The sequence below is a fragment of the Camarhynchus parvulus genome, chromosome 7 (genome assembly GCF_901933205.1).
Source record: "Camarhynchus parvulus chromosome 7, STF_HiC, whole genome shotgun sequence".
NCBI classification, from domain to species: Eukaryota; Metazoa; Chordata; class Aves; order Passeriformes; family Thraupidae; genus Camarhynchus; species Camarhynchus parvulus.
Window position 1 is genome coordinate 26,959,955 of NC_044577.1, and position 13,815 is coordinate 26,973,769.

The window sequence follows — 13,815 nt, forward strand, 5'->3', positions numbered from 1 at the left end:
GGCAAGCAAAGCATGTACACTTCTTTGAGGAAACCACAAGTTTTAGTTGATAAAAATAACATCAATGAAAGAGACTTTTCTGAGGTGTTTGTTTTAATACTGCATGATAAATTGCAGAGAGTTAATTTTAAAATCAGGTTCAGGAACTTATACATTAAGTGATTAAAATCTGATAAATTACTGTGATTAAAAAAATGCTCAAAGTGAAATCACTCATAAACTTGCTGTCCTAGTGGAGCCCCAGCTGGGGTGCTACCAGCTCAGTATCAACATTTTTCTTAACAAACATTTAACCCGAAGATGGCAAAAGCTGCAACTATCAGTGAGACCAATGTCCCATTTTATAAAGATAAATGGGATTAAAGAAAGAGGAACAAAAGGGCTTTATGTATAAACATGGAGATTTCATCCCAAGACTAGTAACTGTGAAAGGATTTAGGCAGAGGAGCTACAAAACTGCCATGTCTATGAACTGAGGAGGGTGGAGGCTGTTTTAATCACACTTAGGCATTAGAGAGATTGCAAGGGAATACAGGTGAAAAATTGGAGTGCGCAGAAAACAGACAAAAAGTATTCAAGGGCAGTAGAAAAATGACTTAGAGAAAAAGGCTTGCAGAATTCATCTTTTTACTTTATCAAAAAACCAAAGTACTGCATTGAAAAGAGCATGTAAGTGCCTCTGTAAAAAATAAATACTGATAACTAAAGGGCTCTTTAATCTAGCAGAGAAGGGCAAAATGAAGCCCACTCACTCAAAACTGAAGCTATATCCAAATAAAAAATAAAGTACATGTTACCAGGGAAGGTAATCTGCCATTAGAACAATCCAGCAAAGCACAGGAAGCACATTTGCTTCAGGCCCTCAGAGCAAAAGTTTCCATCTTTTTCAAAAAGCTACAGCAGACAGACACAGGCACTGAGCTCAGTTTAGGAATAAGCAAGTGAAATTCATGGCCAGAGGTGTCAGGAAAAAAGGGACCTTCTCATCTTTTATCTAAGACCCAGATTTTTCATCTGCCTCTCCTCTAGACAATGGGTACTCAAATGGGAAGTGACTATTATATCATAATAATTACACTTCTGTGATATGCATTTTGTGGCTTTTATTCTTGTGCTTCTTATTTTTCTTAGGGTACAGCTCTGTGCATTTTAGGAAGAGAGTTTCTAAGCAGCAGGAATTATCTTATACTTCACAGGCACAATAAAAGAGGCCTTTTAATACATGAGCCAGTTTTGAAAGCTTCACCTAAAATACATACATTATTAAATGGGCAAGGAAAATGTACCAGCCATATAACTTAGGCAATTACACTGTGAATTAATATAAGATCCAAAGGTTCTCCTTATTTCTAATCTCTATCACCACATATCTAAGTGTCTAACAATCCATAACACATTTATCATCAAATCACCTGTGCTGGGTAGAAACCTGCCATTAGTCAACTTTGAGGCAGACAGATCTTTGCACCTTGTACCACCATTGCGCAGCCGAATCAGAAGTGTTCACAATGATGCTGCCCTCACCTGCTGTGTTTACCCAGCCAAGGGCAGAGATCCTGGGTCAGACCTGGACTTAGCTGGAGTAGAGCTTCATCAGCTGCCTAGACTGAACGTGGCCTTCTTGAGCTGGTGCTGAGTCATTTCTCTGCAGTTTAACTAACAATGAATGTACTGGGGACTCAGCTGTGGACACGCAGGGTAGTGTAGACACAGACCTGGGAGACCAGTGTTTACTTAGCTACTGCAGAATCCTTCTGCCTTTGTAGCTTCCTGTCTTCTCATCAGCGTCTTAGTCAACACCTTTGTTTGCTACTAATTGTATGTCAAGAAGTGCCTAACAGTCTGCTTGAATACCTCCATTCCTCCAAACTTCACTCATGATCACTGCATCCACCAAACTCTGTGTCACAATCAGCATAAACTCAGCTGTTCAGAGTATTATGCTCATGACTTTTTTTGCAGACCCTTTGCAGTGTGAGAAGGCAGCAGTGAAGATACTTAGACCATTGCTTACTTTTGACATAACAGTAACAAAGAGAGATTGAAATTACCCTAGAATTTGTTCAGTCACACGTATGGCTTTATCCAGGGGTTGACAAAATATTTCTAGGTTATAAATACAAATTCTTCATGAACAACAGGACACAACTTAAATCTCACAGACTTTACAACAGAAGAAAAAAGGAAAACCTTTCTTTGCACATCTAAAGTGCAAATACCACAAATTCAAAAATTCCTGATGTCTTGGATTTTGGTGTTTTTCAATTTTGTCCTACTTTTCATGGCTGGCCATGTTTGGTGTTTGCCCATCCAACTCATTTTGCCTCCATGTTGATTTCCTGCATCCTGTAGTTTCTACTTGAAACTCTAATAGATGTTCTAGGATACCCATACTCCTGTTCTCCACAGCTACATGAAGCAAATTGTTGCCTATCTAGCAAAACTCAAGCTAGCTTTTTTTTGGTGTATGTACATAAAGTTTTATACAGTAATCACATGAACTTTATTATAGAAAAATAATATTGTCAATGGAAGATCAGATAGTCCTGTGTTTAAAGCAGCAAACTGGAATGTGGCAGATTCCAGCATTTTGGGCTAGCCACACAATCATTCTGTGCTTGATTGTCTGTGTCTAAAAAAAGATTGTGCTTATTCTGTCTTATCTTTTGCCCAGCTCCTCTGGTTTGGACTGAAAGCTCTTTGCAGAGTTGTACTAAAGACAATAGACACCCTCTCAGTTGAGGACTGAAGATTTTTGAAGTGCATGATATCACATTTGAAAAATAAAAAATATTCCTGCTTTTAGATGGATGCTTTCATTTTAGCTTCTCAGAAGAAGGGTGGAAAGGCCCCATGGCTGGATCAGAAATGCCTGAAACTCCGAACTTCTGGGAGAGCATGTGCAAGTTCAAGCAATTCCTACTTTAAAAGTGCAGTTTAACAGAGTGCACCTGCCTCCCAAGCAGCTCTGTGATATTCAACCTGAACAGATTGCAGTGTGTGAGCAGATTCAATTCTCACCTTCCAGGGAATTATACAACTACAAACTCCAACTGCAAGCAAACATTGAATCCCACGTGGCTGAACGCCAGTGGCTCATTGCTGAGGACCTGGGCTAAGCCAGCCTGCCTGGCCTCACACCCCTCTGCAGGATGCTACCCTTGGCTTGCCACCACTCTGCTCCCTGATGTGTCACAAATTGCGTCCTCTCCAGCAGTGAAATCACCTTTAAATTTCATGCAGAGCAAGTGTAATAACTTGGACAGGGGGCCTTTGAAGTGGCTTGCTTGGTAGGGCTCATACCCATGTGGCAGTACAGCTAAACTGCTGCAGATTTGCAAGCTTGAACTGGTGTCAGACATTCTCTGCATGGATTTCACATGTTGCAAATATATTTACCCATAACATCATTGTAACAAAGCAAAACTTACCTCTGTTTTCCCTTTACTTTGACAGGACCTCCTAGTGTCTTCATCTGAACCCCACGCTGTTGCCTGAAAAACCAAAGCGCACAAGTCACACAAGAATGCCACCAACCACCATGTCTGGAGACTCCCAAAACAAAAGCAAGCATCTCCAGCCAATTTACAGAGCCCAATTTAAAAGCAGCATTGTGACAGTAAACATGTATCTGACTCCCACTGTGCTCACAGTGCACACAAATGATAAACAGATGAGAAGTTCAGAGGCAGTGGCAACTGGAATGTTCACAGAGGACAGACTTTAATTTACATGTAAATATAACTTCTGATCATCATTCAGCTGGAAGGTCCAAGACATAAGCCCCACACACCAAGTCATCACATTCTTTTTAAAGAGGATAGCACTGTATAAACCACAGCTTTCATTGCCAAAAATTCCCTACAGCGAAGTCCAGCAGTTGTGCACAAATCTGTTGGTCTTCTTAAATTTACCCCCAAGATTATCACCTTCTAAGTAACCCTGCAGTGAATCAAGCTGGACCAAAACTGGGAGCTGACAGGTAAAACCAGAGAGATGGGAAGAGGGGAGAAAGGCTGATGGTGATTTGTGATGCCAGACAAGTGGGGTCAGGTCCTGAGGTAGAGTAAAACACATTAGGGCTGAGGGCACTATTGACTGGAGGCTGAGAGCATGTGGGGTCCCCAGTGACCTCCGACTGCTTCAGAATGAAGAGGCCCCTTCCTTCACAGCAAAAGTCAAGACCAGAAAAGCTGCATTAGAGAGAACATTTAAATGTAAAATATTTAGCAACATATCCAACTATTCAGTGCCTTCCCCAATTTTCCTCCCTTCAGCACTTTTTAAAAATAGTCCTAACAAATTCAAGCAGGTATTGTTAGCTGGAGGTGAAAATACATATAAATATCCATACTATACATAATACATCATTCTGAGTACCAGAAAAACAGCTCTGCTACACAGGGAAAGGCCAGGCTCACAAAGTACAGATAAAGATCCAGAGTTCCCTTAACAGAGCCAGATTTTCTTTATTTTTATTTTCCTCAGTCCATTACCAACAAAGGAAATAGCTTCAAAGTTCGGTCCGGATCTGAACTCTTCTTGAACTTCTCACTGCAGCCAATATGTTTTTTAAAACCTAGGCTGCCATAGAAATTGTCCTCTTGACACATGATAAATCCATATTTTTTTGCAGGAGAAAGTTGGGAAACCACTAAAAAGAGAAGATGAATTTTCCAACTCCCAGCTCAGGTCCATGAAGACACTCATTCAGATCTACAAGAAATGCAACCAGCCAGGAAATGCATTTATAGACAACATTAGGGGAAGGGATAGTTCTCTCTCATTCAAAAAACCCAAAAAACAAAAAAACCCACCCCATTTCTCCATTAGCTGAGCATTCCATTCAATTTGACTTGAAATAAAGAGTTCATGACTACAGGCAAAGGTCTGGTGAGAGAAGAGGGGAGCACAGGTCTTTCCCTGGAAGCCACTTGGGAAATATCTCCCATATACTGCAGTCCAATCCAGGGTGGAGGCCAAAAACTTGTGCCTCAGAAGTGTTTTTGTGAGAGCTGGGATAAGTCCTTGCTGAAAAGGATCATTCAGTCATATCCTGAGAGGGAATGACATTGGATGACAGAGCTCACATTGTAAGCCATCACAGGAGAGCAAGGAATTTTGCCTGCTGACTACCAGCAGCCATTGACATCGGCAAAGCAACTGCACAGTAGGATTATGATCTGTAATCCCTGCTCTAGCCCATGCTCATTAAAACACAGTGTCTTTGTACCTTCAATCAAGTTTTGACAATTTTAATAAAAAAAAAGAAAAAAGATACTCAGAAAAGAGATCACTTATTGCGAGGCCCTTCTTCCCATTTTAAAACCAGAAACAGAGAACTTTCCATTATACAGCCCAGTTTACTTTAACAGTGCTTGACAGGAGAAAATGAAAACAAAAATTGTTGGTTGCTCCAGCAATCGATGCTGCTTCTCTGCAAATACTCTGGGTCATCTGGGATTGCAGCAGTGCAACACAGAAGAATTTGGCCTCCCAGGGGTCACCCAGCTCTTCCTGCCAGACACCTGCACTACAGAACTTCGAGGCATGCTGCAAACACAGCTCTAGTCAGAGCACTGCTCTCCTCCAGCCATGTTCTAATGTGCCTAAATGTTTTCTTTTATTAGGCACATTGCCCTTCAGCCTTCTGAAGCACTACCTTGATGGGTAGTGATAAAGAAGATCTTAGTGATGGCCCAAATTGTAGCAACATGTTGTTTGTGACTACACCATTAGTCAGGGTGCATCTCATTAGAGCTAAGAGGATAATTAAGCAATATGGCAAGCCAGAGCGTGTTTTACAAGTCCTACACATGTCTTCAGCAGGACAGGGGGGAGCTAGATTGAGGGCTGAGTAACCCCAATGACCTCTGGTGACTGAAAGTAAGTATTCATGACCCTGCAAAGCAGAACATCTTGAAAATAATAAAAGTATAATTGCAAAGCCAAGCAGCTAAAGTGCACTTAAATATTTGTACTGCAAGGTCCACTGACCTACAGACTAGACCAGGCCTTGTGCTGGACTCCCAGGAGCCCACACACGTCTGTGGCCATGGCCTGTGCCTTGGACCTGGCTAGGCTCAGACCTCTGAGTCTGGGGCTTTCACATGAGCTCTTCAGCGTTGTTCAGTTTCTTTACTTGACTGATCAGCTGTCTTTTCAGGTCAAAATGTCCCACCCCTGTCACCTCTGTTGCGTTGGGCTACTCTCTGCAAACTCCCTGTGGGATGCTGGTGTTCTGTCCTCTCACGGGTGTATCCAACCCAAGCCCCTCCTCCACAGATGAACATATGTTCTTCTTCTGCCTTAGATCCATTTTGCCCCAGGATCAAACTACTGGACATTTGACAGAAGAACTTGCAGAAAGATCTCTCTCTCCAGGGTGCATCTGTGTGTACCCATATATTTATCAATGAGGCACAGACCTACTCAACACTTGCATAACACCACAGCACTCTAAGGGATGCTTTGTACTTTGGCTTCCTTACCTGATCATAATGCTTCTCAAAAGCCAGGTTCTTGAACAATGGCTTAGGTGCCTCCTCTCCCTTTCCTCATATCCCTCAATAAACCAATTTTTTTTCCTTTTTTTTTTTACTGCTTTAACTGCCTCTGCACACTTGGATGAGGTACAAACTGTATCCACCAGATGTTTTCGGTCACTCTGTTGGGATATCATCCTGAATTTATGATTAATTTTCTCAGTTGTCTGAGACATTTCAGTTTCCCAGCCCCAGAAAACACATCTGGGATTATTTTTATACCTCCTTCTACATGTGTCAGTCAAAAGCAGTACACATCTCTGGACCCATATGCAATAAAACAATTTCCATGACATGGGTTGTGGAAGACAGTCTGGATGAAGACATGACAAACCTGGGAGCAGGGCTATATGCAAATACAGGACAGTATGTCCTAGCCATGTGCTTAAGCAACCAAGCAAACAGCTTTTTAGGCTGTCAGGGTGTCAGCAATTCCTCCCATGACATCCTTATAGAGAGCACTCCAGCTTCTCATGCTACCTCCTTACCAACTCTCAAGTATTTCTTCCCTCATGCATTTCCAGAAGAAATGCAGTTTCTCACAGCGTTTCCAGCCACTCTGAGGACCTCCTCTATAATCACATGGCCCATTTGCAGGATGGGGGTACCCAGATCCATGTGCCATGTGAAGGGAACAGCTCAGGGCTGCAGCTGCTCTGCAAGATGAGCCATGCAAACCACAGGCAGGACTGCCCAGCCACCTGTGCAGACAGACACCAGAGGACACGCAACTTTGTCCCTGAACTGAAAATGCAAATAAACGTGCCCTCCTTCAGCCTATTTGCAAGGACAGCCGATCCTTCACATCTCTGTTTCTTGAGTTCTATGCAGACAGATTTTCTCAAGTATTTTTTTTAAAAATTGCATGTTTGTGTATTATTTCTGCATTTTTAGAAGTCCCATGAAGGAGACAATCACAGAGAAGCATTTGTGTGTACAATCACATGCACCTGGTGTGGCATTGCCCAACTAAAAATTAACAGAAGGGGCCACAATAGCTAACCCTATTCAGTGCGTATCTGAATATTCAGAGGTCACATCCAGACACAGACAGAAAGAGTTAATGTCTCTCCCAATAAATTATAAGCATCACAGTTTGCTACCAGCTCTTACTGCAGATCAGCAGTGCTCTAGAATTCTAGCTCATCATGTGCTGTCACATCAGTTATTCAGCACGCACTGCTGAGAGAAGCTTTCTAGATACATTTATTTAATTACCTGCACATCCCGGTGTTGGCTTCCACAGTACCTGCCTGTCACTAGCAAGTCCTGTTATCAATAGTTATGTACATCCTCAACTGTTAATGTGAAAGTTTCTTAGACTTCTATGGACCAGCTTTTACACTCAGGTAAGCAATTTATACTTCAACACCACAATATGAATTTATAGATTAAGTATACACTAACCCCCGCACTGTACTTGCACAATAAGAAGTTACAGATTTTCATGCAAAACCAAAACACTGCTTTAGAACTGGAAAGTTAAGATTGGAGGAGAATATATTACATGCATATTTATCAATAAAACACATTGTTAAACACATCTAAGGTGTTTTATTAGAAACCTATCCATCTGTTACCAACCTCACTTCCATGAAACAACTACGGCATGCAAACCACTTGCATGCCTGAAGAGAGACCCACAACCATGTTATTCTGTCCTATTAGGGGAAAAATGTGTAATACCAGAATGCACATTGTATATTTCTGAAAGGAAACAAAAATCCCTCAAGTACAAGCTTACTAGAAAAAAAATAACAAACTCAACAAACAAAACCACCACAAAACAAACAAGCAAACACCCCTCAAATCAGGTACTGATTCTGTGAGACGCCAGCTTTTTCTAGAAGGTACTGTGCTCCTCAGGTTTCTGTTCCTGTCAGCAGATGCAGAAGCAAAAGCAGCACCTTGTGTCCCAGGTTTGGGTGTGCAGAGATTGCTGACGCAGGAGTTTCCATTTCCATCAACCCTCTGCAGTGCCCACAGGAGATTTCTCAACCTGCCCACGGAATGTGAGGTGATTTTGGTTCTCTGCTTGTGCTGCAGGGGCACCCTGAGCAGAGCCTGCCAGTCACATCAGCCTTTGCTGAGTTATGCATGAGGAAGGAGGGCAGGAGGTGCTGTGCTGTGACAGCTATTGTGCGCCAGAGACCTGAGCTGGCAGACTTATTCCTTTCCCAGCGTATTTATTTACATCTTCCTTTCCAGTAACTGTACAAGGCACTAGTATGTTCAGAAAAATGTACCTCTGGAAAAAATACCCAAAAACTTGTTTCCTAGATTCCATATACAGGCCAAAAATCTCTTAATCTCTTATTTACATCCATAATTTTTTTATCTGCTTATTTTACAGTAAGGTATGGAAGATTTTCTTCCAGTCTACAGAGATAATAACATGGAGGGACTATGTTTTTGCCCTGCATTTAGAATCTGCCAACTTCAATGTAAATAAAGCACATATTTACATACCCTACCAGACCAGTTTAGCTCAATCACATTCTTAGGGACTTTGCTAAATTGGAGCGCAGATTCATTCCCTCAGTGGCTGCTCAGAGGCTGGTTCATTCTCTTACAAGATGCCAGCCTCAATATTCCCATCCATACTGATGAACAGATTTCAGACCTCTAAAATATCACTCATAGATTCTTGCTGATAATGAAAAATCCATTTTACAAGTGTTTCCCTATGTTTCTCTATACTTTGTAGTGTCTAACATAACATAGCAGCATACATAGCAGCAGTGTGGATCTACCCTTCTCTGGGCAAATGCTGCAGCATTTAAAAGAAATTGATAAATGCTGGGTCTTACAACACTTAGAAGAAAAAATCTTTCTAAGAAGTTCTACAGGCTGGATGCAGAAAATCATGTAGAGGTTCTTCCATTTCTATGATGTTTACAGTGAAAACATCCCTACAACACTTCAGCTATTTCTTCCCTATTTAATCCTCCAGAACTTCTTCATAAATACGTGCTGTTTTAGTCTAAAAGTGGAAAGTTAAATTCCTTTTTTGAAGGATTGGGTTTTGTCTCTTGAGGACAAGGAACATTTACAGTGGTCCATAAATAATAACTTTTTGAAATCTAATAAAGCACAGTAGCTTAATGCCCTAGAGGCCATTTTTGAAGTTTCAACACTGGTAATTTATTAAAACTGTGATAAGCATGTCTGATAAAAAGATAACTAATACCAAAAGAACAGAATGCCAAACTTCAGTAATTAGTTCTGCTTCACACTGCAGTATTCGAATTGCAGATCACTGCTGCGTGCAGTGACAGGTATGAGGAATGATCATGGAATTCAGTCAATTCCTTGCAGGGAGAGGAGGTGGTCTGGATGAAGGGAATTGCATTGTGTGTTATCAAATTATTAATTGATTTCCCTTAAGTGATCTCAGATCCTTCAAGATGTAGTAAATTCAAGCTGTTTGCTCCATTTAAACCCATAGTGTCTAACAACAGACTGGCCCAGACATGGCTCTCCTGGAGTGGCTGGAAGTAACTCGGCTGGGGAAGACCTCAAATATAACACTTGGAAGATGGAGGTTCACAAACAAACAAACAAACAAACAAACAAGTGAAAAAAAAATCTATCAATGGGTTTCAGTTCCTGTAACCTTAATCTCTGAATCAGACCCTTTCTCTACAAACAAATGTCACCATCTCACTCTACAGGGATGGCTCTTGGCCTGGCATTTATTTGCTGCTGAACACAACTGCCCACTCTGTTCATGCCAGAGAAGTGGATGCTTCATACTGGCATAGTAAAGATGGAATAATCTATCAAAAGAAGGACATTTAAGAATGGATAATTACTCAATTCCAAGTAATACCATCTTTGGATATTCATGATTCTCTGTCTCATGGACTGTTATCACATCTGTGCAAAGGGAAATGCAATAGTCTGAGGTACATTCCTCTGCCCTGGTTCACCTGTTGCACAAATCAGCATTTGACCATTGAACAGGGAGGAGCATTTTCAGAAGACTGACTTTGCTTTCTTTGGTTTCATTCTTAAGTCTTGTTGATTTAGAGCAGTCTGGCCCCTCACTTTATGTTTCCAGGCACAACTGGACACACTCTAACACCTGGCAGAACAGGGCCCCAGACTCCAGATAAGGGAGCTCTTGCTCTTTGGATCAAGTTATCTCAGCCCAAATGAGGTCCTGTACCTCAGCTGAGCCATGCTCACTCACTCTGTTCATGGTCCTCTTGTCTCTCAGATGCAAGGTAAAATGCTTCACAGTTTTCCTCCTGTGCACAGCTCTGCAGCAAGCAGGTAAGCTCCTGTACCACAGTTGGGTATCTGTGCCTAGAACCACAATCTGCTCTCAACTGCAAATGTTATTCTTTCAGAGAAAGTTCTTAGCTGCTGTGAATTCTTCTTTGGTGGTCAACGCTACTGATTTTCTCTCTTTCACAGCTTCAAAATCCCTTGCTATTTAGTTGTATTATAGAAGCACGTAGTGAACTGAGATTGTGACCCCATATTTCTAGGCAATATACAAACATGCTGTGGGAGAGAATTTCTGCCTGAGAGCACTTACAAGCTAAACAGAAAACACAGACACATGGGAGGAAGAGAAAACCAGATGCACAAAGAGGTCAACTGACTAGGAAAAGCCACTGAGCACGTCAGAGGCAGAGATGAGCACTGACCCTTGCTCTCTTGCGGACTAAAAACTTTCCTGTCTAGCACAAATGAGTTCTTAGACAGCCTTTTTTTTTTTGCTAGTGTGACAAAATACATCCACTGAATCAGTGGTGTGTGAGGGAGTGGGGTTAGAGATTAGAACAATGGGCAAGACTCCATGTCCTGTCCTCTTCTTTCTGACATCTTGGGGCATGGCTACAGTCTCATCTACAAAAAGAAATTTGAGTTTTTGTGCCTTCAACTTCAATTTGTCCTGCAGGAGATTCCATTAAACAACATAAGGTCTGTAAATCTGACACACTCCCCTCTCTGCAATGTCAGGTAGGAATTTACAACTCCAGACTCTGCATTCCCTTATCTGAAAGGAGCATTGTGTGAGGCTTAACAGATCATGGTTTCTACAGTGTACCCAAATGGAAGTACTGTACAAGTCCAAGGCCTTATTATTAAAAACAATTGTCTAAAGATTTAGTAAAGAACATTTGACACCAAATACTAAAACTAAAATGGTGTTTTCTAAGATAAACAACAGTCATGTACAGGTTACAGCTTTTTTCAGCTCTTCAGGAATTTTAGTGTACAAAGAACATGTTACAATGAAGCAGCCGGCTCAGTCTTAGGTGCTGTCAAATTAAAATTCATATCCGAAGCAAGCAGATTGTCTTGCCACTGCTTTAAGTGTATTTTCAGTAACTCTTCTGTAAAGCATTTGTAACTTGATGCTGAATCCCATACAGAGAAGAATTTGAGCTTTTTAACATAATGGAACTTTGTCATCCCAGTTTGCACTTTTCAAAGGCTCTGTGAGCCTCCACTGCAACTCAGGACTCCTTGTGCAAGCCTGTGTAGGTACGGCCTTGTCAAAATGCATTATGAGTAAAGTGCAATAATAAATGGGGCATCAGGTAGCAGAGGACAGCAGAGCACTGAGAGACAACAGAGCACAACCACACAAAAGGGAAAGGTCACAGCTCACCAGCCAGATAACTCATTGTGAGGTTTTCGTAACCAGAAGTGTTTTATTATATCAGGGATGGAATTCCTCTGAGACTCAAAGGGGACACATGGGAAAAAGCAAGAGCAAAATGCACATTAATGAAAGGCACAAGAGGTACTGGCTTAATGGACTGATTCAGAGTGGGTAAATCTCTCACTGAGAGTGATAAGAAGGTTTGTGGAAGACCCTTACAGTTAACACAAGCACTAAGGCAATGCCACAAGGACAGGCCCAAAGAGAGGGGAATCAGTGTAAGGGTACAAAGATGCTGGGATGCAGAGCTATCCATAATGATAAAGAAAGGAGGGCACACTCTGCTCTGCCTGTGTGCTGAGCTTTGACAGTTGCATATTTACACAGCAATGTTAGATGAACACACCAACACGAAGCTTTGCAAGGAAGATACAGTTCTGAAGAAGAGAGATAAAGATGGCACTGCATTTCTGTTCCCACTATCTAGTGTTTGTATTTTTATCATTCTATGTAAAGAAAAATGTCAGTCTGTGCCAATGATTTCATTTAGCTGGTGATCTACTTCCTTTTGCTTGAAAGTGCTTAACAGTGCAATGATTTAGTTGCAAGTTCTATATGGGAATGCTTATCTTTTTCTTAAAGCTATTGCTTTTAAGCATGAAAAACCATGGGTGGGGCCAAATATAAATAGACAGTCTCAGTAAACTGGGAAGATAGTGAAAAATGACCTTGAAGCTCTCACCTATAGCCAGTTTAGAGTGAATGACAATATCTAGAACTGGAGAACAGCAGAGGGGATGTAGGGGAAATATGACAATGTTTTTCCTATTAGTGAAGATTGAAAGCGTACAGAAACTGAGATGAGACTTTCAGCACACTGGGTAATTAACTGCCACAGTAGAATTTGATTTCTCGCCATGTCACATTCAGTTTACAGCTTAGGATAACAAACATTTACAAAATGTACTGGAGATTACAGAGACATAAGATTATATGTTAAATCAATAAAATAACTAAATAAAGAGGTTAAAATATACTGAGGGGAAAATAATTAAAGAAAAAATTCACTGCAGTCAAGCACAGATCAAAAATATAAGTACAGCTAATGCAGAGGCAGGTGCAGTTGTCACTGGCCAGGTGGGTATCACATAGAACTATTTCTCATAGCACCAGCACTGTTTATTCTGTAAAGAGCAGGCTTTGTTCTGGGGCTTCTTTTCTTCAGTTGATACAAACAAGGTACAACAAGCTATTTCTAAGAAGTGAGCCAACGAATGTAGTCACAACAATGGTTTCCCTTGATAGAGTGGAGGCAATTCTTCTTTCAAGACTCCTCTACCGCCAAAAGATGTCCATCTCCACCCCTTTATGTTCTTTGGCAGAGTCGCCATTCAGAACCAAATCCCTCCTTCTTCTTTGTGGCCTCTGCTGATAGATGTGACAAGACTTCTAAGCAGCCTCCTCTTACTGTTCTGCACAATGATTTCTGGAGTAGGAGGTTCAAAACCCCCTCCAATGGACCAGCCCATATTCACTACAAAATCAATTTACCATGGCTATAGTCTCCTTTGTATTTCTGCATCAAGCAAAGCGATTTTGTTCTCCTTCACTCTTCTGCTCTGGGTTTCCTTGCCATTGTAACTCTTT

General features: G+C 41.3%; 1 protein-coding gene across 8 annotated transcripts in view; it reads right to left on the minus strand.

Annotated features, from left to right (window-relative positions):
- The window catches only part of SEMA5B (semaphorin 5B), a 268,944-nt gene that overhangs the window by 77,583 nt on the left and 177,546 nt on the right, over nucleotides 1–13,815 (minus strand). For all 8 annotated transcript variants that reach the window (XM_030951863.1, XM_030951860.1, XM_030951862.1 and 5 more), the window contains one exon: nucleotides 3,432–3,494. In XM_030951863.1, the coding sequence (XP_030807723.1) occupies nucleotides 3,432–3,494 (63 nt within the window). The remainder of the gene's footprint in view (nucleotides 1–3,431; nucleotides 3,495–13,815) is intronic.